This window comes from Phalacrocorax aristotelis, chromosome 3 (assembly GCF_949628215.1).
Source record: "Phalacrocorax aristotelis chromosome 3, bGulAri2.1, whole genome shotgun sequence".
NCBI classification, from domain to species: Eukaryota; Metazoa; Chordata; class Aves; order Suliformes; family Phalacrocoracidae; genus Phalacrocorax; species Phalacrocorax aristotelis.
Window position 1 is genome coordinate 910,972 of NC_134278.1, and position 27,451 is coordinate 938,422.

Sequence of the window (27,451 nt, forward strand, 5' to 3'; positions counted from 1 at the left end):
GATTTTAGCATACCGAAGGAGATTAGTGAACTCAAATGACAGGTTAACAGTTTTGGTTTTAAAACCTACGTGTCATCAAACAAATGGGATCCTCTGTGGCTAACTCTTGATGCCCGTCTATCCCACACGTTCCGGTTTAGGGAACTTTCACGCCTGGTGTTCTTGGGTTAACGCCATTATCCCGGGCATCTCCAAAGCCTTGTCTGAAAGCGTAAGTGTTACAACACGCTCAGACTTCGCCAAGCTGCGCTGCCAGAGATTAGGCAATACAGGACACCGGACAAATCTTAGAGCCAGACACGTTTACGCTGCCAATGCGCCAAATCTTTTACCCACGCGTATTTTCATTTTGCAGTTTAGAGGCAATGACCTGTAGGTAGGAAAGGATCGCATAGGATTAGTGCAGCCTGTCAAAACAGGCAAATCAATAAAATTAGGATGACAGATCACTCAAGAAGTATGGTTCTGGCTTCAGGATGCCTTAGGTCTCCAAAACTGACACCTCAGAGTACTGGTCCCAGGTTGACCTTTAAAAATCTCATGATTGAAATTGCTTATTTGAGTACTAGGATAAAATTATAAACACAGATAAGATAATCAGCCAATATCACCCAAGGTTTCTGTGTTGCTACAAAAAAATGCCCGTCTTATGAAAGACGCAGCCTTGTCCAAAAAAATAGCTTGTCCCGCACATTGCGGAAATCACTGCTCAACTGCCACCCTTCTTCCCTGCAACTCCAAATCCTCTACAGCAGTGCCAGGCCTTCCAGCCCTCAACTCTTTAATCGCACCCTCAAGCTTCCCCCAAGCAGCTGGCCAAGCGGCAGCACGGGCCAGGGCTCACGAGAGCAAGAGGGAGACGGACTGGCTGTGCGGCCAGAGAAGCGACCGCTGGAGGCTAGCTGGCCTCCCCAGCCTCTGCCTCATTTCAGCACATCTGTAGGAAAGTCGTTTGTCACTTCTAAAACTATTTTCTTTCTAGAAATCAGGTATTTTTAAAGAGTTACAGATGTATCTAAGGGTTTGAGGCAATAGGTGCTGAATTGAAAGAAAAAACAAAACACTGCAGTCAAAACTGACAGAGTTTAAAGATTCTGTGGTTTTGTTTACTACCAAAGAGATTTGCATTTTTGTTTATTAAAAGCAAATCCTATCGAGAAACAACTCAGAACGAATGCCCTGATGCACACGCTAACAGGAGAGCCCATGTCCTGCCTGCAGACGCAGGCACATTTTACCAAGCCGGGAGTCTCGCAGCCACCGGCTGCCTCAAGGCAACCAAGTACAGGGAAACTGCTGTAATCTGCTGTCAAAGGCTTCGCCGTGGTTTCCTGCCAAAACCTCCACATAAGAGGACTCAGAATGTGGTGAGCTCAACGTGCTCATCCAACAGCTTTTATACCTTCTCTAACATGATTTTTCCTATAATAAATGCTGGTTTGTGTTAAACCCATCTTGTCACAGGCTATGACTGATCAGAACCCAACCCAGCCGCAACACGTTACTGGCGCTAACCAGAATTGAATTCCTGAAGAACTGACCGCGTTCTAGGTCTCAACCTAAATAAAGCTTTATTACATCAACCTAACATTTAAGGGGAAAGACCACCACGCAGCATCCAAGGGTGCCTAAGTCAGGAAGGTGAACAGTTGAACCGGAGATACTGAGTTTCACATCTAACTGCTCCTACAGACATCTGCTGGGATTTAAGATACCAAGGAGTTTGTGCTGTCCTGAAGCTCAGCAGCAGCTCCTTCAGAGAGGAAAACAACGTACTCATCAGCTCAGGCTAAATCCCCAAATCAGCTCTAAAAGAAGGACTTGAGGCTGAGGATTATATGGCTCCATGGCATTTCTGTCCTGCTTTTTTTTGGCTGTTTGGTCCAAAGATTGGCCTGGCCAGCCAGAGACTGCATCTTTCATGCCACAGCTGAGGCCCTGCCTAAGGCTCTGCCCCAAAAAGAGCACTCTGAATTGCTAAAAAGGTTCACTGTCCAAGTGCCTGGATGTTTGCTGGACTTGTGCTTTGCCATCAGCGATCCCACCAGTACAGACATCTGCATTCCTGCCCTCGGGGCGCTGTTGCTGTTTGCAGACATGCAGCTGAGAGATTAACAGTATTTAACACAATACTGAAGCTGCCCTAAGGCTGGTACACCTTTGATCTGACTGAACGTACTGCCCCAAAGCAAAGCCTGGGGTCAGGGCAGGAACTAAGCCCCATTCTTGACACCTCCCTAAATGAGTATATTTGGTTTCCTTACTTTTAGATAAACAGACACTTCCAAAAAGCAAACCACCTTTGTGCCATCCACAACTGCAGTGGAAGATCTTGTTATCAACAGAATTTCTGCACTCAGGCCCTTGAATATATTTCTGGCAAAGCAGATGGATTGCTGTACTCAGCTGGCAAAGCGGAGTAGGGAACAGAGTTAAGCCAAATTTAGGATGGCTATTTCATTCCAAGATAGATGAACTGGCACATCCCATCATCTCCCCCGCCTTTTTCTTTGCTCTTAGAAAACAGAAGTATAAATACTTTTACTTCATGTGGACAGTTGTTCCCTATCTCAGCAACTAAAGCTGCCCATCTCTGGGAAATGGCTGAGAATTTGCCTATGCTAACAGCAGCTCAGGAGCCGACACCCAAGCTGCTCTGTTTTTCTACAGCAGATCCGTATCACCTGAGCTGGTGCCCTCCTTCACCCAGCACACTGAACACTCCGCCTGCTCCCTGGGGGGGGAAGGGAAGATCCCTAAAGCAGAACCACACACCACCCCAGATAATAATAAAGAAAATAGCATGAGGCATAAAGTTTTCTAAATAAGGACTTGTAAGTGAGGCTGCTTTTTTACTTCCTGGTGAGCTTTAACTTTTGTTTCAGGTCATTTCAATTAAGCTTTTTTTTTTTTTTAAGATTGAACAAAAAATAGTTAAGTTCACTTCAGTACCTGGAGTCTGAACTACCGGGTCAGGTCCAGCCTACCTCATACAGCAGCTGCAGACCAGAGTCATGCATACCTGGAAATTAAGGACAACCCTTGCTTCTCGGTGAAAAGTGCCAGTGACTTGAGAGCTCGTTTGCCAATGGGACCTAGACTCCAATTGTGCAGGCATTTAACATTCCAGTCCCCAAAATACTTATCAGATAGGGGTTAACAGTAAACTAAGCTAAACTGGAACCCAAGTATGAATGTGTGATGTGTTTTACTGTTACGGGTACTTAACTCACCTGATTTCTTTAAGTCCTTCTTTCTGGATAACTTGAAGGATCTCTTTATGGCTCATAGGGGTATTAGGATATTTCTCCAGGACCTGGCAAGCAAAAGTAGATGGAGAGGAAGTTACTCATTTGCATTTTCACTTTAACTGCACAGAAAACCACATTTAATGGTTTGAACATCCCCAAAGATACAACCGAGGAAGAACTGCTGGCCTGCTCGCATCTCATTACCACCCATTCCGTCAGAAGAAGATAAGGAGCAAAGAGGCTCCAGAAGAGTGGGTGGAGGAGTTATTTTAGTGCAATTCCCAAATTTTATTTCAAACGCGGTGCCCGCAGATAACTCTCCTTGGAGAATTAAATGCTCCACAGTAACAGGGTGGCTTCACAGCCATCAGCTTCACTTGGGAGCGCTTCAGGAACTGTCGAGGTCCCTCAGGTATAAAACTTCCAAAACCCAAATCCTTAATGCTTTCTAAGCTGAAACAACTACTGGTCAGTTTGGTAAGCATTAAAGAAGCAAAAGGAAATTTGGGGTTTAACACTCTTAGGGTTCTTTGAAAATCTCTGCGTACGGTCTAGGAAAACCCTTCCTGCGTGAGGCTGTCCAACACCCTCGCTGCCCTCCCCGTGCACGCTCCAGCGCCTACGGCCCCTCAGCTCCCTTTCAGGGGGGCTAAGATGCAAAAGACTAATTCAAAACAGCGACAGAGAGATGCTGAAGACTTCTGAAGGGAGATGACTGTTACTGCAAGTCATTTGGATATTTTAAGCAACATTTGTGCTGGGGGGATGGGCAGGAAATGCCTCGTTTCCTTCTTAGTCATCTGCTTTTGACCCATGCCCGGCACATCAGCCTATCAGTCCGTCCTCAACCAGAAAATAAACCAGCAGTATGTGAAGTATAAGAACCTACAAGTGACTCTGCAGAAGGAAATTACCAGTTTTAATTACATTTCTCTGCTCAACAGCTGTGCCGAATACATGGCTTCACCTAAAGCCCCGCACCCGGTTCCCTCCAGGGCCACTGAAGTTCTCCTGACGGCTCCTTAGCTCTCTTTGGAAAGGACTTTGAAAAGACCTCCCCGAACTGCAGCATCCCCCTGCTTAGGGAAACAAAGACCGACGTTTAGCACCGCCTTTAGCGTTGGAAGCCCTAGCTGATGCCCTCATCGTGTTCAAGTCTCTTGTTAAGTTATGTTAAAGCCTGACTTTCACAGCAAGTCCAGCCATTTCCAAAGCCGGTGCGAGACTTTTGCCGGGGCTGGCGGCTGCGGCGACGCCTACTCCGAAGCACAGCTCCGAACACCAGCACAGCATTCCGGCGTTAGCGGCTCCATGAACAGCAGAGTGGCACATATATAGAAAAAAAAAAACCCCGAGTTTAAACCACATTTAAGTGGGATTTGTTTACACTCACTCTCGTATCAGCCTCTGACTCATTCCATTTCACTTCTAGCTGCATTATAACTAAGGATGCCCACAGCAAAAGTATACGAAATTAAGGTCGTTGAAGAGTGATTTAAGTCAGAGCACTGCAGCTTATAGATTTCTATCAGCTCCCAGATCGTGTCTTCTCAGCATCACCAAGGAGTCGGTATACTTCTATACCATCAACTTGGAACAAAATCTGAAAGCTTGCTCTGCACAGCATGCTAAAAGCCCGTGGAGGGCAAGAAGAGTTAAGGTTATCTCAATTTCCATCTGTGGTATCAACTTTTTCACTGCAGCTAGCAAAACAGATTAGGAGAAAAATACAGTAGTGCTATGATTGCGTTACCAAGGAACTTCAGGGCATTTGCCATCCCTCACGCACAAAAAATTAAAGGTGCATTTCTCCTCTTGGGCACTGTATTTCCCCCTCGACTTTTGCTACACGGGTGTGCTCTTGGCAAGTCCCCTCTCACTCACACAGAGAGAGGCAACACCACTTTTCATTAATATTTCACTAGGCACAGCCGCAACGCAAGCTAACACCGTCTTCGACCAGAATATCTCAACATTAAGAGCAGAAAGGAAGAAAAGCTTTTCTAATTATATCCTTGCGTGCCCACGGGATGCTTCTACGCATTTCTCCAAGGTAACCTGTCCCCATGTCTTCCTTCCATAGGGCTTTTTCCTGTAGTTGCGCTCAGCAAGATGATCAGTCTGGCCTCCTGCCACACCTGCTCGGCTTCCTGCAAATCGTGATGGACCACTCTTGTGCTCCGAGAAGCTTGTTCTTGAGGATCAACCAGCTCTCCTGGGCTTCTCTGCTCTACAGGAGACATTCCTGTAGGATCCCATGTACCAGTTCTCTGAACAAGCTGGTATTTTTATCCTTCTACTCACTTTCTTCATTTCCCACAGGATCTTAAACTCTCATTTCCCAGTCACTGAAACCAAAGGTGCCCCTGTGCACCACTGTATTCCTGTCAGCTTTCTTCACTCTGCTAGATCTCCTCTATCCAGTTTGTCCAGCACCTGGCTCAAGAAGTTGTCCTCAAGCAATTCCAGAAGTCTCCTTGGCTGGTTGTGCCCTGTATCACCTTGTGCTTCCAGCAGATGCCAGGTCAGAGTCAGAACCAACTCTCCATTCGTAAAGCTTATTCCAGTGGTCAAGAGGGTTCATCATCTTCTCGGTCAGCTGGTCTGCAGCAATCACCCACCGTGATGTCCCTGTGTCACCCTCCCCTCTGAACTCAACTAAGATAAGCTCCCAACTGCGTCATCACCGGTTCCACAGCACGGCTCTGCACATTTCTAAAGCCGTTCCTTAGCACAGCAGGCAAACCCATCTTCATTTTCCATGTCTCTCTCTCCACCTAAAGCACTCCAGTCATCCATCCACCCCTCCACGAGTTTAATCTCACCAATATCCAGGCTCTGCACGTGATGAGAGCTGATCAAGAGGGAACTAAGCTACTGGTATCAAAACTGCACACAGGCCTTTAACTCCTTACGGCCTGTGCTGAGCACATTTACATACCAGCACCTCGGGCTGGCCCAAGGGTGTGCTGGGGAGGTGCAAGAGATTCTCTGGAGAAGCAGAAGAGACTCCCTTGTCACAGACACCCAAGTGCCTCTCTTCATCCTATACTTCTCTTCTGGTTTTCAGTCTCCGTCCCACAACAAGCCTAGTTTAAAGCCCTCCACACTGTTAGCAACTGTGTTGGCAAAGATGCTTTTGCCCAACTTTATCAGATGGATCCCACCTCTTGCCATGAGTCCTCATTCTTTAATGAGTCCCATGGTCACAAAAAACCCACCCCGTCTATACTCACTGTGCAGGCAGAAGCTGATGCTCATACATCATCTGCCTCCCCTCCACGCCTTTCCCATTCACCAGCAGCACCTAGGAGACCACCTGAATGCCCAGGCCTCTGAGACTTGCTCCCAAGGCCTGGCATTGACCTTTTATCTGCTCAAGGTCTCCCTTGGGAGATCTTATTCCGTTTCCAATATAGGGATGATGCTGATGAATCGGGGCGAGAGGAAGGATATTAGCAGCAGGCCCCAAGATGCTCAGGGGGCTAGACCACTTCCCCTGGAAAACAAAGGACTAGAGAGCTCCTGAGGCCTCTTCCAACCAGATTATCCTATGATCCTACCAGTGCCCACATGCATGAGTGGCAAGGGGCAGCAGTCCACGGACCAGAAGAACGTGAACCAGAAGAACTTCTCCACAACATCCTGGATCCAGTCTCCTGGCAAGCAAAAAACTTCCTGAGACAGCAAATCTGCTCAGTGGATGGGCACCTCAACCCTTCATTGAAGGAAGTCTCCAGCCATTATCACCAGCTGCTTCCTCTCAGTGGCACCGAGTCATACCCACAGACCAGGCACAACCAGCCCAAAATGTGCCAGTCTGTCAGAACTGACTGCTCCTCTTGTGTTGCCAGAACCTTGTATTTGTTCTCCATCCAAACATCTGCATGTAGAGGAAGGCTTTTTGCTGCTGACAGTAATAAAAACTTCCATTTTCAACACTGCCCCTGACAAGGTAATGCAACTTTATCATCTCCTGAGTAGAGCCTGGACCGTCACACTGCAGTATCTCTCAAATGAAAGCTACATCTGCAAATAACCAGTTAATCTCCCATTTGTGCCCCCTAGTGCTGCACAGTCTGCTCACCTCTTCCTACAAGTGAGTCACTCAGGAGCTCAAGCAGAGCCCACACTCCACTGGTGAATCATAGAGTCACAGAGTATCTCAAGTTGGAAGGGTCCCATGAGGAGCACAAGTCCAACTCCCTGCTCCTCGCAGGACTACCTAAAACTAAACCATATGACTAAGAGCATCATCCAGCGGCTCCTTCAACTCTGACAGGCTTGGTGCCATGATCACTTCCCTGGGGAGCCTGTTCCAGGGACGGACCACCCTCCCAGTGAAGAACCTTTTCCTAATGTCCAATCTGACCTTCCCCTCACGCACCTTCACTCCATTTTCTCCTCTCCTATCGCTGGTCACCAGGAGATCAGCACCTCCCGCTCTGCTGTCACCTTGAGGACGTTGTAGGCAGCAATGAGGTCACCCCTCAGCGATGAGGTCTCCCCTCAGCCTTCTCTTCTCCAGGCTGAACAAGCCAAGTGACCTCAGCTCCCAACAGCTAGACCCTTCGTTGACCCTTGACCCCAGACAGTCAACAGAAGGAGGAGAAACTTTACTTTGCCGCTCTCCCCACCCCACAATACACCAATAAAGAGAAACCGCATGAAATTGATGCTGCTAACAATGCAGTTTGAGACCTTTAAGGTGTTGCTTTGCTTACAAAAAAAACAAACACACAACTTTGGCCACCTGTACTGAGGACAGACATTTAAATAGCCTTCAAAGGCATGATCGCCTGCTATCAGATTATATGCTACTTGGCAATTAGTAGTTAAAAAAACCATTAGGGTTGGTATTGGGTCCAAGACTGTTTGCCCAGGACAGAGAGCACCCTCAACAAGCCCACGAACAGTACAACAGCAGGAGGAATGGCTGATGCACAAGGTGGCTGTGCAGCTGTTCAGAGGGACCTTGACGGGACGGACAAACAGGCAGACAGAACCTCACCTCAAGTCCACAGGGAAATGCCCAGTCCTGCACCCGGGGAGGAACAACCCCTCGCTGACCATGAGCCTGCAGTGTACCCTTGAGGCGAGGAAGGCCGCCAGCACCCTGGGCTGTGTGAGGCAGAGAGCTGACGGCAGGTCCACGGAGGTGACCCTTCCCCTCCACTCAGCACTGGTAAGGCACTACCTGAAGTGCTGTGTCCACTCCTGGGCTCCTCGGCTCAAGACAGACTCAGACAGACTCAAGAAGTCCAGCAAATAGCAACAAAGACCATTTTAAGGGACTGGAGTATCTTGTTGGGGGGGGGGGGGGGGGGGGGGGGGCGGGCAGGGGCTGAGAGATGAGTTTGGGGATGCTTGGGGCTTTTTCTGTTGGTGTTTTTTTTTTAATTAATATTCTGACAGTGGTCAAACACTGTCAAAAGGTGCATATGGTAGCAGTGGAGTCTCCACCCTTGGACTGGACAATGTCCTAGGAACCTCGCTTTCAGCAGAGTTTGGACTAGACAATCTCCAGAGCTCCCTTTCAACCTCAATTATCCTGTGATTCTATGATATAGACCTTCCTCAAGTGATCAAAAGAAGCTGATTTACTCACTAAAGGACTGAGGTTGAGTACCACCACATAATTCCACATTCCCCATGCTTTCTAGCTGACCAGGGTAAGCCCACAGGAGGCATTTCACAAGCCAAGCGGCGAACTGCTTTCCACGGGCTACGTGAGCGCTGAACAATGCACGGCAAGCTACGGGAACCTCACAGAGGATGTTAATACAAAGTCAACACCTTTGGTTTAGGAACTTCACCCAAAGACAGCTGGGAGAGTATTTTAAGGGGAAAAAAACCCAAACCAAAACCATGAATCAATCCACTTGCCTTTTTTTTTTTTAAAAAGAATTTTCCTTGGCTATCTGTTATTATCTATAATCAAACTCACCACAATAGTCTTGACAAGACAATACAGCCAGTCTTAAAATGATACAAACAGCTTTCAGAAAGTATCTATGGAAGTAGTGATCCATGTAATCTGGCCAGCTACACAGCAAGAAGGGATCTCAGACTCTCACGATAACTAGTAACATGGGAAGGAGGATGCAAAAGGGGAAAAATATGCCAAAAGCTTAGCATTCTCATTCTTCAACTCAAAAGACTGGAAAAACTAGCACATGAAGTTGCAAGTCTAACAAAATAAAGTAAGTTATGGTCAGGAAGAGAAGTAGAGATTCGAAGCTTCATGGTTTTTAGTCTGAATGGCTACCTGTAACTTCGACATGTGAGGCGTAACTGCAAGAAAAGCTCCTCAGGTGGACTATTCCTATCCCATAAAATGGGCATTGAAAACCCTTTCATCATCTGCAAGTTCAAGAAGACATCTAACAAGTAAAAATAAACACGGCCATTACTGCAGGAGCATGAACAGGTCATTGTCTAAAGGATTCTGGGTCACTGAAAACATTTTATCTGGTGAATACTAAGCAATTAGGAATGGTTTAAATAGAACAAAATCATGGGAAAGGTCCAAGATTTGGGAAACACGCACAATACTTAAACTCAGTCTAGACAAGCTCATCTGGAAAAACAACTCTTCTGGCTGAGCAGCCATGGCTGCTTCTAACAGCAGAAAGTTTGCACAAGAATTGAGAGACTTGTTTACAGTGGTCAGATGCTTCCCTGAAACCTCAAAGCAGACACATCCTCCTGCACAACACGATCCCGACCACATCTAAGGGCAAACCAGAAGAGGTCGGACAACCCACCCCGAGAGTGGTCAGGGGACTCTGAGTCACCAGTCCCATCTTTTCCGAAGGCATGCAGCCCCCCCGTCAGATACCTTCAAGCAGCACACCAGGCTCCGCAAGTATCCCAGAGAGGGGTAAGGAACATTTCAATCCGCACGAGCCACAGCACCGCAGGACTGCTGCACATACCGAAACATGGCTGGCACGCTTTTACCCATGACCGCCTTTCAGGCAGGCGTGCAGACACCAACAGCCCAGCGGCGTTAACCCAGAGCGTTCGATCCGCGGCCATTTTGGCTCACGGTGGCTAATCCTGCACTGCAGGATCAAAGTTTCTTGTGTTGGGCAACCACCGCCACAGGTAAAACCGATAAAACTACTAGCTTTGGCTACACAGGACCAGGATTAATTTGCACTATCCTGATCACAGATGTCATCTCAAGCTTTTTAAGAACCTTGTTTAATACCAACTCTCAGCCTACTTAGATAAGCAAAGCAGCTCACACCTTCAGATGCAGTAATAACTCGGTGCTGCTCTACAAGCTGAGCCAGAAGAACCAGGTACAAGATTAAAAAAATAAATACACCTTAAGTACCTTCTCCTCTCTCTTCTGCCCTTTTAATCCCATATCAGATCTTTCAGTTGAGTCCTTTTTTAGTTACTGTGTGTAAATAAACAAACACTACTGTCTGCAACAGAGCTGGATTTGAGGGGCATTTTAAAATTAGGAGTCAGGATTTATAAGCTGCCTTCGTACTATGCTCAGCATTAGCCAAGACGGATCCAAAGAACAAACCAGCAAGTGCCAAACCTGGGTGCTGAAAAAGCCTCACTACTCCAGCCTAGCTATTAATACCGAACAGCGGCAGTGTTCGATATAGCTGAAGCCATCTACCTGAGATGGTGTCGCTGATGCTCAAACTATGCTGCCTTAACTGTTGAAATACTCCAGCTGGCTCGTTGTTCACAAAAGCCATTAAGAGAGTTATCTATTTTCTAGAACGCATTGCTTTGTGCCCTGAACCTGTCCTGCTTTCTGCAAAGTTTTCTAAGAAAAGAGGATCATCAGAAGAAAAGGTACTTACTAATTTCACATCTTGGAAGAAAGGCAGCTTTCTTACTCTTACAGTATTTACAGTGTGAGAAATTTATTCACACCACCGGCAATTAAATTTAAAGCATTACATTTCAGAAGCGAGGCAGGCAGCTACATCGAGCAGACCCAGAAAAGCGAGTCCCCTGCAAGCACCAGCCTACCACACTGGAACAAAGCCTCCGACAACACGTATCAAAATCCTCTGCTCTTCGAAGCAGCTCACTTTTTCCAGGTTTCCCAGATACCACTGATTTACAGGCATTGGCAAGAGGGGAAGGTCGTGTCGCACCTCAAATCCACTGCAGAATAAGCAAAACCACGTTTTACCCGAGTTGTTTACAGAACAAGGAAACGAGAGGCAATTGCAGCCGAGCTGTGGAAGCAGATATCCGACGTGTTTCTTTAGCTAAGGGGAGAGAACTGCAGGGCGGTTTAGGTGTGACACACAAACACAACGCAAGAGAATCATAAGAGTTGGGGCTCTCGCTGCACGAAATCCTTGTCATTACAGTATCGCTTTAAAATAGAGGGGCAATTCTGGAACATGTGATAAAAACAGGGAAACACCCGAGTGGAAGATGGTTCAAGGCAAGAGATACTATAAAAGAAACGCAGATCTGACAGTACAGTAACCTCAAGGCTCGTATCTCTTATTATGGTTTTGCTGAACTCAGGCTCAAAGTCCACATTCTGGTTCCAGGTTGAGCTATTGCAACATGACCCAGAGGAACCCTCCGCTCTGCCCGTGCTGCCTACCAGCGGTCCTGACTTCGAGAACAAAAAGCAAAGACTCAAGGATTCCCAGCACGGAAAGCTGCATTTCCAGCATCTCTCTGGACAACAAGAATTCGCCCATAAGCCAGGGTCCTCTTAACCTTAAAGGAAAAATATTTCTACTATGAATCTGAACTTGCTGCTCGAGTCAGTGGTGAGAACATCCAGGTCCCACCCAACAGGACAGAGAAGAAAGAAGGATGGGGGTGAGGAGGAGGATGGGGTTGGAAGCACAGATGAAGGGGGGCTCAGAATCAGAATCGTTAAGGTTGGAAAAGACCCTTAAGATCGAGTCCAACCGCTAACCTGTCACTGCCAAGCCCACCACTAAACCGTATCCTCAAGCACCACATCTACCCTTCTTTTAAACACCTCCACGGATGGAGACTCCACCACCTCCTCGGGCAGCCTGTTCCCATGCCTGACAGCCCTTTCAGTGAAGAAGTTTTTCCTAATATCCAACCTAAACTTCCCCTGGTGCAGCTTGAGGCCATTTCCTCTCATCCTTTCGCTTGTTACTAGGGAGAAGAGACCGACCCCTTTCCTTCTTTCAGGCAGTTGCAGAGAGCGATAAGGTCTCCCCTCAGCCCTCTCTTCTCCAGACTAAACAACCCAATGCCCTGAACCAACATGCATCTTCTCACAGGTGGCCCAGCCCACGGTTGAGAGCAGGCCCCACCTCGGATGCCAGACCTCAGAGAGGGCCTGCGGTGAGCAGCAGCGATGCCTTCGGTAAGGCTGGCATCCCCAGCGCAAGGCACAGAGCTGCAGGACAGAAACTATCAAAATCAAAAGGCTCACGTAATAAAAGTTTACAAGAATCCGTGTGCCAATGCATCAGCGTTAAGTGCAAATAGGAGGGGTTTAAAAGTTAAACACAAACCAAGCAGCCTCTAAACATGATTATTCAGGGTTGGCTGCTTTGGGAGTAGCTTGGCATGTGTTTTCTAGCATTGTTAACCCCAAAACCAAAAGAATCTCATCTCTACATCAAAGCTTTCACCTCATTTTTAGAAATCTTTTTAAAGGAAATCAACAACCCTTCTCGCTCTAAGCCCCATGTAACAGCAGTCTGTTCTCTGCGGGAACGCCCCAAAGCTGCGGCGATTCCCCGGCGCTGCACTGCCCGAGCTGCAAGATAACAGACACCTCTGACCGACGCACAGGCTGAACAAGAGGGGTGACTGTCCACACCATTAAATTTTTGGTACCGGACATTGCTAAAGCCAAGGTTTTGCTCTGAAAATACACCAAACACTGACCCGCACGTCACAGACAAACTGAGCAGTGTTACCAATGCTATTTAAATCACCACAGTAAAGAGAAATCTAAGTGTCCTGAGCCACTACGTCTGCAAAAAGCGGGACATGTGTCGCCTCTGAACTGCACCTCAAGTCTCTCTGCTGAGTAGAAACCCTTGGTTACACAGTTAAAACTGTTACAGTATCTTCTCATACAACACTAGACCAACCAAATAATCTCATTTTGGATTTCATGCCTTTCTTCAACCCTTTGACAGAAGAGGAGGGAAACCACAGGAAGATAATCTTAAAGCACAAGAACAAGACAAAGGGCCAGGATTATATTGATCAACTGATGATTAACTGAAAACAGCTTAGGAAGAAAGCAGTGAGAACCCCAGCTCTTACAACTTTGTGTTTAGTCTGCAGTTGCCAAAACCAGTAAGAGCAAGGGTGCTAACCTGGAGCTGTAGTTTGAAGCTGAAGACCCAATCTTAGCTTTGGAGGGATTTCCACATCTACAATTTCATCGAGATTCTTTCTAAAGAGATGCTGACTAGGTTTACGGTTCCTTACATTAGTCATTCTTCTATAGCTTCTTACTAGGAAAAGTAAAATTACTCTTCCTTTAGAGCTCATAAAGACACTGCATTGAAGCCCCTTGTGCTAACAACAGATGAGAATTAACTAAGCCCACCCTGGTCTTCCCCTGCCCAGTTCCACCCGCTGCCAGCTCTAACTGCTCGACGCGAACAAAGCTCTGATTAGCGGGGATTTCCACCCAGAAAGCTGGACCATCACATAGCTACTAACACTCTGCTCTCCTGATGTTTCAATACACCACAATAACCCGAATAGGACCAAGTTGTTGGGAATCAGACACTTCTTCCCAGTGAAATACTGGAATACGTCACGTGACTTTAGCATTACTGCCAAAGGTGCTTCTCAAACATTTATCCCCAGCCTGACTATCAAAAGAAAGCCCACCGACAAAGACGCACCTGCTTACGAGAGCAGCTAAGCACCCTTCTGCAGGCACTCCTTGCGGAACACCACATTTGCAGAAAGAAGCTTTATGCGAGCTCGCCACGGGAAGCCTGACAAGCGAAACGCCCCGGGAGCTCCCGCCCGCTGCTGCCCCTCGCTCAGCTGAACCCCGCTCACTGAGGGCTGGCGTCAGCGTCTTGATGATCCTGGAGGTCTTTTCCAGCCTTAATGATTTTATGTTTCCAAGTGCAAGTGAGCCCGGGCGACTCGGAGCAAATCCATGGAGTATGGCCTGCCTTTTCCTGAAGCAAGATTAGTGGGGAGGGAAGGACAGAAGAAGTAGTTTAACTTTTAAGAATTAAGAGAAATCGTTCTGACTGAATTTAAGAAAAACTCAACTGTGATAAAGTGACCGGCTTTACCACCTGGGCGCTGGTCAGAAAGGCAGTGTTACTGCCGCATCGGCCTGTGCTTGACAAGCTTGCCAAACACCCAAGCGAGGACCTTAGCACCTTCACAGCACAAGGAGCTTCTACTGTTCCCTTGCCTGGCACGCACGACGTTTTGTGGCTCACTCCGTAGCGCAAACGCGGATGCAGACAACGCAATACCGGCTGGCTTTCATCCTACCAGCGTGCCTGACGGGAATTGAAGGGCAGAAAATGCAGTTTCTAGGAACACCCCACCTATGTTCACGTCACCTCTTCTTTGCGTAAGGGAAAGCTCAACAAAATCAGAGAGTACCTTAGGGACGCCCGTGGGGGGAGTCGCTCACCTTATGCATTAACCAATTCTTAGGCCTGTGGTGCGTCATTTGCAGAAAGTTCTGCCAAGTAGAGTATCGACGTGGGAGGAGGGCTTTCATTATTAGTATTTCCAACAGTTAAGTGAAGCTTCCTGAAGAAAAGGTATCTGTATCACTCAACTCCACCTAAAAGGTCTGTGCTCCAGCAAAGTGCCACAGCACCGCTGCTCCCCTGTCACGGCACAGGGAACTTGCCCAAGCCAAGCTTTCCTGATGCCGACTGCCCATTCACTCCTCCCTAAAGCCGCTGGATTGGAATTAGGCTAAACCTGATGCAGAAGCAATCTACGATTCCTAATTATCTGTTTCACATCGCAAGACCTAGAATTTTACTGAGAATTAAACTGTAGCATGTGGGAACCTGACCATCTACTAAGCAGGAATAGCAGAGCAAAAAAAAGCAGTTCTGGCAAAGCCACTTCAATCCCATCTGTCAGCAAGTCTTCCCCCTTGCTTTTTAATATCCTTGCCGCCTTGCCTAGCTATTTGTGGCTCCCGAAAGTTGGAAGAATAGGATCTTCTCAATTCAGCTCAGCTTTCAACACTCTTCCGTATGAAGAATTTCTCCCGTTCTCGTTATGGTTTGGAATTTTACTGACAAAACAGAAACATGACGTTTCAGAAGTACTAACAGCACCCATATTCAGTTTTGTCGAAGCAGCACACGGCCATTGCCCCCACCCCAGAAGTGTCACACCACCAAGTTATCCGCCTGTCTCCATTACATACATCGCTATCCTTCCATCTCCAAATATGCAAATGAAAAAAAGCTAGACAGAAAACTAAAATACTACTGTTCAGAAGTACAAGCTGGAAGCAAGGCTGTGAACGCTTCCACTGCTGTGTCTTTCCCAGCAGATTACATCAGGAACGAGACCTTTCCAGTTTCAACACCAGGTCTTCAGGAAATTTAGCAACCGCTGAACAAAACCAACTCAGCCCTGATTACTAGGCAGAGAAGGATGAACACCATGACAGGGAACCCACTCCATTTATCACATGAAATGAATCAACACCTCCATTCATACATACCCAGGTTCCAGGCTAGTTAATAGCTTCGGAGCATTCTCAGGGCACCAAATTAGCATGCACCTCACTGAAATGCAGTTACACCACAGGCTCCTTAGAAGGCTGCAATGAATCATTCATGAATACCGGCGCTGAAACCCTTGTTATGGGAATTAAAAAAAAAAAAGACGTCCCCTCCCCCAGACCTGTCCAGCACAAAATGACTCTTTCTGGGTGATACTGCTTGGTTTTCCTTTATAGCTCAGCCTTTGCCAGAAGTCAGAGCTGGCCGTACTTCTCAATTTAAGAAAGCTCCAAGTGATCAGAGTAAGTTCTGTCCACGTAACTCTGGCAGCATATCACGCCAGGATTCAGAATCACCTAGGATAAAAGCCTCATGGAAACTCATGTTTGAAGTGGTTGGGCTTTTCTGTTTGTTTTTTGTTGTGGGTTTTTGTTTGGGTTGGTTTTTTTGTTTGCTTGTTTATGTTTTGGGTTTTTTACTGCGATATGTTCATCAAGGTTTAAGCAAGAGATTCTCCGATACTGGATACGAAAGAGCACCGTAGTCCATTAATGTTTTCAGCAAGCTTTGGTAAAAATACACTTTGGCATTCTTACTATTCCCTTATGTAAAGGAGGAACTAAAATTGTGCAACCTAATGCTGTAAACGTAATCATCACTTACACTTGGGCTTCTTCCTGGAAATAGAATTTAAACTTCATAAAAGCCACGAATCCACAGCAACCTGAAGCGTTATTAGCTCCAACCCCTGCATGCTCTGGAGGGCCAGGCAGCGATGCCTGCTCATTCGGTTACATCTCAGCCTGATATCTAACGGGGACCTCTCTCCTCCTAGAAAGGAACGGCCAGGAGGTGAATTCCAGCTGCAGCTACTGAAGCCAGCAGTATCTGCAAATTTCCTTATACGCTCCTTCAGCAAGAAATAATTTTTATGCAATGCAAACCTTTTACAGAGAAGTGGGTCAGCTATAAAAAACATCCCAGAGTGTACATGGAATTCCTTTTCAGCCAGTCACTACAGGACTGAGGGCTGGGCAGAGGCAGCAACCAAAGCACCCTTCTGCTCTGGCAGTGGCGAGTGGAGCGGAGAGGGGGGCTGAAGGACTTGACCTAGATTGCAGTGTCTTTTCTACTCATCCAATTAGCCAAATGCTATTCAAGGTTTTAACCAGAAATGAGGTCAAGAAGGAAGGGACAATTCCATGTTACTGGAAACCAAGTGCCATTAAATGCCAGCACATGTTATCATTTTATGCCGCATTGGAGACTGTTGTGTGCCACTCCATTTTTCAATGTGTCCGAACAGCAGCGTGAAGAGTTGAGATCCACGAGCCACGTTTCGCCTCGAGGACACGGTGAGGCAAGCGCACAACTCTGAGCTCAACAGGAACTTTGGGGAGGGCACAGGGGGACACCAGGCTACGCTGCCGCAGCAGCTCCATGGAAGCTCACTGCTTGTTTCTGCTAAGATACGCAACTGGAGAGGCGAGGCGGAATAGGGACGCAGGTCTAAGAAGTTGTACACCACTTCTCAGCAGAGACAGGAACCTGGCTCCAAAACTGCCCGTATTTTTGAACATTTCGTTATGAGGATACAGCCAAGGGGAAACTGAAGTGCTGCTTCAAATAAACCATTTCTGGATGTGTGAAAAGCTTGTCTAAGGAAAGACATGGCCATTCTGCAGATATCCCGTGCTCCCACCAGACTCCTAAACTCCCACCCAGATGCTCGATAAGCTCAGCTTTAAGTGGAGAAAGAACAGTTTGAAAGAAGCTCAACAGGATTGTATCAACCTCAACTCCTGGTAGAAGTTTGACATCTAGAATGGGCAAAACCCAGAAGTGACCATCCCTACAAAACATTCTGGACTTAGAGCTTGCATCGCTGAATTTAGAAAACCACAGAGTGGAATCGCACCTCTGCGGTGCTGTCGGCAGTAACAAGCGTACGAGACGGGAGAGGGGCAGAAGTCCCTCAGTGGGGACCCTTTTCCAAAAAGAAAAAAAACCCAACCCCAAGCCCCTCTGCATTATCTCTCAAGGTTTGGGAAGGCTGAGGAGTTATACGGTAGTAATCTGAAAGCGATATGAGGTGGTCACAATTAGCAAGAGGCTATTATTAAGCAAAACTTGCCGAACTGCTCCTGGATGGGCATTTTGGCTCCCCCATTCAGCGCAAGAGCTCAGAATTCGGCTGCAAAATACTACAGGGTTGTCATCTTTGCACATATACGCTTTTTTCAAGCGTAAGTGGTCTTAAGCTCCCAATCAGTATTTGCGGAAGCAAAATTAACAAGTTTAAGCCCTGTAGTTGTGCCTACATTTAGCTATGCGAGGAGAGCATGGGACAGGCAGCAAGGTGGTACAGGTCACCAGTTCCCAACAAGAAAATAAATGGCAACGCAACTGGAGAGCAAACACTGAAGAGGTCAGAGTCCCAGAGCCCGTGGCGTGGCAGCCCAACAAGGAAGTCTCAAAAACAAACAGTCCTCGGACACCCACCCTGTGCGGGGCAAAGAGCTAAACCGAAGCCAGCTCTTGCTTGAATAAGGCAGCACACCAGGGCTACAAGGAGGAGTTTTCAGTATTTGTACATGAAAGCATGGGCATGTTATAGCCAACACGACCAGCTACTAAACTTAGACAAGTTATTTCACTTAACTTACTGCCAAGAAACCTCATTTGTCTCAAATGACTGAATGTCCTATTAAAACCCCAAACTTCTGCAAGCTGAAGCGTCCACACTGATGCTGAAAGATGGGCCTGCACCTTTGGCACGTCTCCCTTCCTCCAGGCTGCACAACCACGCGTGCTGGCAAGGCGGTAAACAAGATCAGGGATCTAATCCGAGCTAAAAATAATTTTACCTTTAAAAAAACAAACCCACCCAGACTAGTTTTACAATTCGGTTTGCCCAGCAGCTTCACACACTCACGGGACACTAGAAAAAGAGGCCAGTGCAAGGGCAGAGCTGGCACACACCTCCCGCCTGGCAGTGGCGGCAGCTCAAACAGTTTGTAACCCGGCCTTGGACTTGCAAATATCACATGGGCCCTGCAGGAAGCAGGTAAGTGCATCTCCTGTGGGCGCCAGCCTGGGATTCTGCCCAGGTTCATCCTTCTACTAAGGTAAGGAGAGTCCAAAAAGGAAAATGAGAAACAAACATTCACGATGGGACGCGGCACAGACAAAATCGTCAAGGTTCCTGGTGCACTTTTATGCCTTTGTTAACCTTTACTTCGAACGCTACTTCGCTGTAGGTTTTACCATTTGATGCAATAACCTTTGAGCACAAGATCACTATGCAACGCCTCACGCAGACGTTTGCAGGCTGGTTTTCAAACGCGAGGAGCACGCTGCGAGCCAAAGCCACTGCAGCTATTTTTACCCCGTGCGTTAAGCCTCGGGTGCTTGTGCTATGATGGACGGAGTCAACAAGTTCACATTAAGGATGATCTGGAAAGATCAGCCTGACCCGTGCTCCTGGTCGCCAGGGGTGAGACAGCAAGCCTTTTAGCCACACCACTGACAACAGCCGCCACAGATCGCTCCTGCTGGACAGGCATTTACGAAACGTCCAACCGAAAAGAGCCACGATCATCATTGCACTGACAATACTTAGGGTGGTTTAAAAGCACCAGCTTAACTGAAGTCACCAATTGAGCAACATTTATTACCAATGATGAGAAAAACCTTATTTAAAATATCATTTAAGAACTCCACCTTCTTCTAATTATTAAGAGTGTTTAAATAAAACAAATCCGATTACCAGAAGAATATCAAAGCTAATTCAACTTCTAAAATTTGTCCTCCAATAATTAAAGCCAGGATAGGATTATCAACCTTTCTTCCGGCAGTAAAGCAGTTACCATTTTTTATGTTCCTTTACCCTTGCTGGAAGAAGGGTTCTCTCTCTCATTTTGGCTTTCACATCAGTCAGGAAGCTGAAGCAGAGACACTCTGGGAAATTAGTCGCCTACTGACCTGACGTGAGAACTAACGCTAAGGACCTTCACTCGAATGTGGAGTTGATGATGAAGCTATTCATCTAGCTCATCGTCTCTTCTGAAGAGAAATCCCTCAGAACCAAGGCTCCCACAGCTGCTCACAATCTCAGTCTAATGCAGTTTGGCAGACCTTGAAATGCAGGAGTCTCTCTTGTTCCCCTAAGAGAGAGTTGTTGAGTGCTGGCAAGATATTCACGCTGCCTGGCAGCAAACCTCAGTGGCGGCTCTGAAGTCAGTGCTCAGGCATGTCTAGCTTACCCCAAAACCGCTGCTGCGTACCTTCCCACCCGGCTGCCAGAGCCAGCAACGCGAGAGGTAAAGTTGCTGAGCTACGCCGGGGTTTTTTGGTTTGTTTTAAACACTGCAACCAAGGCTTTGCGTTTCATTTCATCCATGTTGCCGCTGGTAGAGAAGGCAGGCAGCAGAAATGCTTCTCGCCAAATCCTGCGTGACAGCACTGGTGACACAGAGTGGGGAGCACTCTGAAACAGAGCAGAGGTTTAAATACAGCTTTAAAAAAAAAGGGAGATGCATAGCAGGTAGCAGCAAACTTCTGAATCTGTCAGCACAGGAGGCAGCTTCTTCCCATCCAATAACTCCCAGTTCCAACAAGCCATGAACATAGTTTTGTAAGTCGCTACTCCAAGCTTCCAAACGAAGCGATGTTTTATACCAAGGAAATTGATCTCTCCCACCTTTCCATTCTTCTGTATTCCTGTACGAGTAGCACATAGACACCCATGCTCTCCACGTGTGTTGGCACAAGTCTTTCACATTTTTAACCCCTCCCCAGCACCTGGTGCAGAACTAGCAGACCACCCAGGACCCCACGTGTCCTATTCACACGTGTTTTAGGTCAGCATCAGCACAAAAACCAGACAGCTACAAGGCATTATTCAGACTGCACAGCTCCACGACGTTCCTTCGGTTACACAGCAAAAAGTGTGGCAGAAGTACAGAGAAAACTCAAGACAAGGTGTACAAGAGGTTTCCTGGTGAAGGAAATGGAGGGATAAGCAGGTTTCACACCAGACACCGATCTCTCACAAGCCTTCAACCAAAAAGGCCAAGGGGTGGGAAGCCCGCAGGGACAGAAGGCAGAAGACAAGGAGCCATCACTCACTTCCACGCAGATGTAGTGGAAAACAGTAAGGTCGCTGCAGCTCCAGCTTTTGAAATACCCACAAAACAAGATGCTAAAAAGATGACCCTGAAAGGCAGGGCTAACTGGGGCCACTGGATTTCCACATTCAAGTAACCACGGGAGATACAGGTAGATAACTTGAACCAGGGCGGCTTGTTTGGAGGATATTGTTTCTCTACATTCCTTTCCCTAGAGCAGAGGGGAAACCTTAACGCTCCTTCCTTCCTTTTAAGACTAGAAAACATTCAGCTGTATACAGCTCTAGAAGAGACGTATGGTCAAAGATGGGCAGGAAGTCTCAGCGGCCCAAAACATCAAAGTAAAAGGCATTTGAAGTAGATTAGCTGCTTGGTGAAGGGAAGTACAGTATTTACAGAGAACTGTGTAAATAAAAAGTTTGTTACTGGAGTTAAGTGCTCATCTACAACTCGAGCTTTGTCAGAAAAAAAAATAACTTTTTTTTTTGCAGAATTCATATTTGCAGAGCAAGGAGGTGAAAATCCCCAGCAGAAGTAAGATAAGGTAAGGTAACCCCCTGCAAACACTTTCAGCATATGGAAATTAAGAAAAAACAACATTTTGAGCGTGTTTCAGGTGGCACTCCAAGATTTAAGACAGCCACTGATAACAGCCAGGGCTCTATGTGCACCTTGCCACGTGGTTTTTGGGTTGGTAATTCACCGTACATCCCAAAGCAAGGAGGCCAAATGCAAAGATGTGGGTGTTTTACTTCAGCTGCCCTTCCAAAACAGATGTTTACTTAGTGAAAGAAAAACCATCCAAGTTCAGGCATGAATGAAAATCTTGCCGACTAAGGGTAAGCCCATTACTGCAACAACACTGCTGATGAGACAATTTTCTTTGCCGTTTTCTGAACAGCTCTGGTGTTGGAAGGTTGAACAAGAAGGTCAGATGGAAACGGCTGCAAGGAGGCGAGCAAAGACCCTGAAGACCTTAGCTGCCTATTAAAGATTTCACGAGACAGAAGGAGACTTCTCAAGTGACGGTGTGTGTTAATACTTTAAAACAGAGATGATCTAGCTCAGCGAGACTTTAATCTTGGTTGAAACCTTTAAACCTTACTATTCTAATGGCAGACAAGTCATTCATACAACCTGCACCCAAAGTGTTTCATGTTTTCCTTCCCACTAGCTCCTGAAAGTTAAATTAAGTGATGTTATGACAGTATGACGACTTTTTCATGGCAGTAAGGATGGGATCAAACCTTCAATGCGGGTTAAGGAGAGCTGAATTAATTCTGGCTGATATCCACGCTTGGGTGAGGGCAAAGACTGTGCCATTTAATTTCCATGGCAAAGCACATCAGAAGTCATTTGCTGACCCTCTGCCACCAGAGGAGCTATGCCCACATCGCATAAAGGCTAAGCAGGCTTCAGATGCAGCATTTCCAGAAGTACACTGACATTTAGTATGACTGTATAGGAGAAAGTGGAACTACATTTATACGGCACATACTTTAAAGAAGGACAGCTGCAGGAGCCCCTCGACACTCACTCGGTCCAATGGTGGGCTGCTAACAAGAAAGAAATGCTGAAGACAGACACGAGGTAAACCCTGGCAACTGAAGCGGACGTAATCCAAATCCAAGCCTTTCAAAGTGTTTGCACCGTGCACCGAGTCCTTGGCTGGAGCCGACTCCGGAGGAACCCTGCTTAGAAGCCTGTGGACTCCCAAGACGACAGCGATGAGCCATTTTCAACCCTTCCCCTTGCTCTGTGGATTATTTCTGCAGAAGTTACTGGAAGCAGTGGTAAGACAGGGTTGTGGCAATGCCCAAATCCAGGCAGGCCTGTTCCAAGGGCAGCTCGAGAATCACAGGCTCTAGAGCTGATGCCCTGGGTGACAGAGGAGCAAAGTCCTCAGAGGTGTATGGGGACACCGTATTCCACTGGATGGACAGTGCACGAGCCCAGCTTGTGCTCGAGCTCCAGCAGGGAGACTCCATCCATCTGACGCATCATCTGCCAGCTCTGCTAAAAGCTTCATGTTTGAAATGCTTCTTTAATGAAGAAGTGACTGTCATTTTCCAACATGGCTCAGCTGAAGCGCCCACCACCTGCCAGAGGTGAACAGGATCAGCATAGTCGGTGCTCTGCGAGTATTACTGGCCATTTACTTGCTAAAGTCTTTTTTGATTGCACAAGCCACCGCTGCCAGGAACACCAGCCTACCGCAGCTTTTCAGCGGCCACAAATCGCCCAACACGAGCCGCTTGTGCATCTCGTGCCAGAAAGTGCAGGGGAAAAGAGGAGTAAAGGAGTTTTGTTGATCTCGGGGGATGCTCTGTTGGGACAGAGGCAGACCGAGCTCAGAAAAAGCTTCTGAATGGCAAAACTGCAAGTCATAAGAGATAATGTTTATTGCTGCGTCTTATAAGAGGTTTAAGAGCAAATTCGAGTTTCCCCACATGGGAAGCAGGGAAGAAAGAACTCTTCCCAGCAGAACACTAATTGCATAACTCGCCAGAAGAAGAATATGGACATTTTTACATAGTGATCTTATCAAATCAATTCTGAATCCTGAATCCAGTAAAACACAAGTCAGTGCACTCAGACTCCAGCAGAGCCAGCACAGTGATTAGAAGGAAAGACAGTGCCTAATATCCATACAGCCACTGAAAACAGTTTTAGAAGAACACTGAGCTCCCAGCCATGCCATTGCAGCACTTTGTGCTCTTGAAAATAGTTTTAATCTGCCCAAAGAGAGAAGTTCAGAAGCTCAGTTCCTGCCCCAAAGTTGCACCATTGCAATGACATCAGTAGGGTTTCCTGGTTGGAAGTGACCAGTGGTCACATCAGTTTGGCCTAGAGTGAACAAAAATGCATGTAAGCAAGGATTCCTTTTGATGTTCTTACCTGGAACTACTGCAGAACCACGTGCAATCAAATTATTGTCCTTATGCGAGGCAATGTTTATGCTCGCAAAGGTACAGCTGTGGCCCTTAGCTTGACTGAGCTCTCTTATGCTCTCAGGTTCTTACAGTTAAACTTACCTGAAGATAAAAAAAACATACTGAACCCATGGGAGAGCTGGCAAACAGACCCTAAGCCTGTTGCTACTGAATTTTTTTAATATGCTGCAGTGGGGGGGAAAAAAGGCAAATTCTTTTATTTTAAACAAAGTTCATGTAAGTACATCACCCATCTGGCTGAATAATTCCACACCCACTTCCTGAAGCTGCAGAGTCTATAGGTACATACTTGGCTTTAACCAAGCAAATAAATCCACACTAAGTTGAGAAGAATCAGGAAGTTTATTGTGCACATTTATAATCACACTGTACACTTCTTTAGAAGAGCCAACACTAAACTCTTACAAAATTAGATCACATTTCAGTGTCTAAAAGATACCCAGCTCTAAAACAACTGCCTTAGCAGGGCTGCCATTTCCCCTCTAAGGGAATATGATAGAGTCACAGCCACTTTGTAAGCATTTAAACATGTTACACTACGGCTGCAACAGGCAACACGGAAATACTTCTGCGGGAGAAGAGCAACCCAAACCACACTTTGCAACACTGGACATACAACTTTCCTGGTTCGTTCTAAAATGCGGAGGAAGGACAATAAACATGACCACCCACAGACAGTTATCTAAGACACCGAGCCCCGATGACTGGATTTGGGTTCCAGCCATTACAACAGGGACCTTTGGTACACATCCGACCACCGACATGAGGCATCAGCTCAGTATCAGCCTTGGCACCACCACCGATACGCAGCAGCCCGCGGACCTCTGCAAGGCTATTCAGACCTTGGTGCTCGGCCGTCCCGTCAGTTTAGCATCGACCTCGTCACCTGCTTATCCAGCCTGTGTCTCACCAGCTTGGTCACAAGGATATGATGGGAAAAAAAATCACACCAAAAGCCATGTTTTAACATGGCAAGACAAACACCATCCCCTGCTCTGTCCTCCACCAGAGCCAGCCACCTCACCACCTTACCTTTGGAAAGCCCACACTGGCTGTCCCAAACAAAATATTCCTCTCCTACATGCAAAAGGAGGCAGCTTCCAGGAGCATTTGTTCCATACCTTCCCAAGGACCCAAATAAGGATGACCAGGCCTATTTGCCCACATCCTCCTTCTCACCCTTTTGAATATAAGCCTTATGTTGTCCCCCTTCCACTCACAAGCTTTCCCCAGTCACCACAGCCCTTCATAGACAATAAAGAATCAACTTGCAGTCACGTTGGCCCGTTCCTTCAGCACACCAGGAAATTCTTTTGTTTACACAGAAAAGCAGGAAACTCTTCTAGCGGCCTGAAGTTGAAGTAAATACTTAACACCAATCCACACCAGGCTGTATCGGGTCTTGGTGGGCCTTCTATGCGAGTAGCTAGCATCCCAACATCCCAGGAGGCAGCTCTCCCATCCTCCATGCTGCTTGGCACTTCCAAAATAAGAGGAGTTTCCACGTATTTAGTAACCCACAACAGATTTCTGCAAGCCTTTAGCATCCACAACATGCTGCAAAAGCAAGTTCCACAGCTTACAGCTCCCGCCGCGCTCTCCGAACGTGAGGCTGGCACATGGCACTTGCCACCCCTTGGCTTCTGCACTGAAACAGAGCGAACATCGCACCACTGGAGGGTTTTCTTTAAAAAAATCCAGGTATAATCTTACTGCCATAGCTATCAAGTGATAAGCTCACATGCTTAGTCCTCCAAATCTGCATCTCTAGTCAACCCACAACAGCAGTACTGCTCTCCTTCTCTCTAAAGCAGAGTTTCATAGCGTCTGCAGGACACAAGCGGTAGGCATGACTATCCAATTTCACAAGTTTTATTTGAACAGCTATTCAGTAACAGTGAGAGTATTTTCAGTACATCCTACTGAAGCTGCCTCATTCGGCACATGAATTCAGATCAGACCTCCGAGAAGATCCCACAGCTGGTTACAGCAGAGATGTTGTAGAGGCACAGCAAGAATTAGACCTAATGTTTTGGCTTTTCTTGGCCCTCTATTTTTACTCCTCCAAAGAAACAGTTTAAGCTAGCCACATAAGCAGAAAACCTCACAACTATATTAAAAAAAAAAATCAACCCAGATATATCAAGCATCTGCTTTGGGTGTGTTTTAACACCCATTGTTGGCAATGGATGCACACGCAGAACTGAACCCAAAAGCCACAGGACGAGCTTCATTCAGCACTGGCATATTTGGGCGGTAACACCCACCTCTCGCACCCACGTTATCATAGTTTGAACTCTGCTCAGGAGAGCGCTCGCGGTGCTGGCTCTCGGGTGCCTCCGCTTGCCGTGCTCACGCTCCAGAGCAGCTAGTGGAAAAGGCAACGGATTCTCTTTGGACGAGGCCAGAGGAGCACCTTTTAGTTCAGAGCACATCCAAGTACGCGACAGGCAGTAGCTAAAGTTCAGCCCTGAGGATCAAACCAGAGCCGCCCCGATGCTGCAGCAGGCACAGCACCGGTATCAAACCCTCCTCGCCACCGATTTCCCTCCACAGGGTGATTTTATCACTCCACGCTTCTTGCTAATGAGAAGAGCGCTTGTGCACAAAAACACAGACTGTGCATCACGGGTTTTGAACACAAAGTATTTGAATTTCCCCTTTTTTGTAGAAAAAGCTTACAGGATATCCAGAATCCAACTACATTTTCGTAAAGGATTATTCTTCCATTTCTTTAGGACGCTTGACAGCGTGCTGGTAACTACACAGTGGTTAGGTTCATTTTCACCATCTTCTGCAGATGCTGCAAAGACCATATCCGGGAAACAAAACTGGCTTTTGTTCTCTAACAGTCTCATTTGGAAAAGCCTTGTACAAGAAACGCTCAAGTCGTGCTTGCACATCTATGTTTCTCAGCTGATTTGAAAGCAGACCACAACTTTTGCAGAAAAGCCATTTCAGTGCCCTTGCAGCTTTAGAGTTGAGCTCAGTCAAGGAAGCCTGCACGATACCTTTAAATCCCTCCATGCTAAAGTAATGGTAACAAGAGACCAAGCAAAAGTATATCTAAGCTGTGCAGGAGTATCAATACCTAAACTGTAGTTATTGTTCTAAATAAGAACAGAAATAAAACACATCTGAGAGCCTTCAGTAGCACTGAGTTTTTCTACTGGAACAGAGAACAAGGTGAACAGTTGCCCGAACCGCCGGTGCTGAGCGGCACTCGCGGCGGGGCCGCGATGCTCTGCAGCTGGCGGGGGTTCCCCGCCTGGCACCGCCGCTCTCCGTTTCCTCTTCTGGGTCACACGGCTGCACTGGGTGCTCACGCATCTGCCAGTGCCCTGCTTTGCAGGGGGGGAAACCACACTCCAAGATTTTACCAAGGGCTTTGATGCTTTGGGACAGACGGACTCCGCTGCCCTCAAGCCAAG

At 47.0% G+C, this 27,451-nt stretch overlaps 1 protein-coding gene across 2 annotated transcripts in view; it reads right to left on the reverse strand.

Annotated features, from left to right (window-relative positions):
- The window catches only part of ASXL2 (ASXL transcriptional regulator 2), a 121,179-nt gene that overhangs the window by 87,734 nt on the left and 5,994 nt on the right, over positions 1-27,451 (reverse strand). The window contains exon 2 of one of the 2 annotated variants that reach the window (XM_075086345.1): positions 3,234-3,316. The exons of the other annotated variant lie outside the window; for it this stretch is intronic. Coding sequence (XP_074942446.1) covers positions 3,234-3,316 — 83 coding nt within the window. The remainder of the gene's footprint in view (positions 1-3,233; positions 3,317-27,451) is intronic. 2 annotated transcript variants of the gene reach the window in all.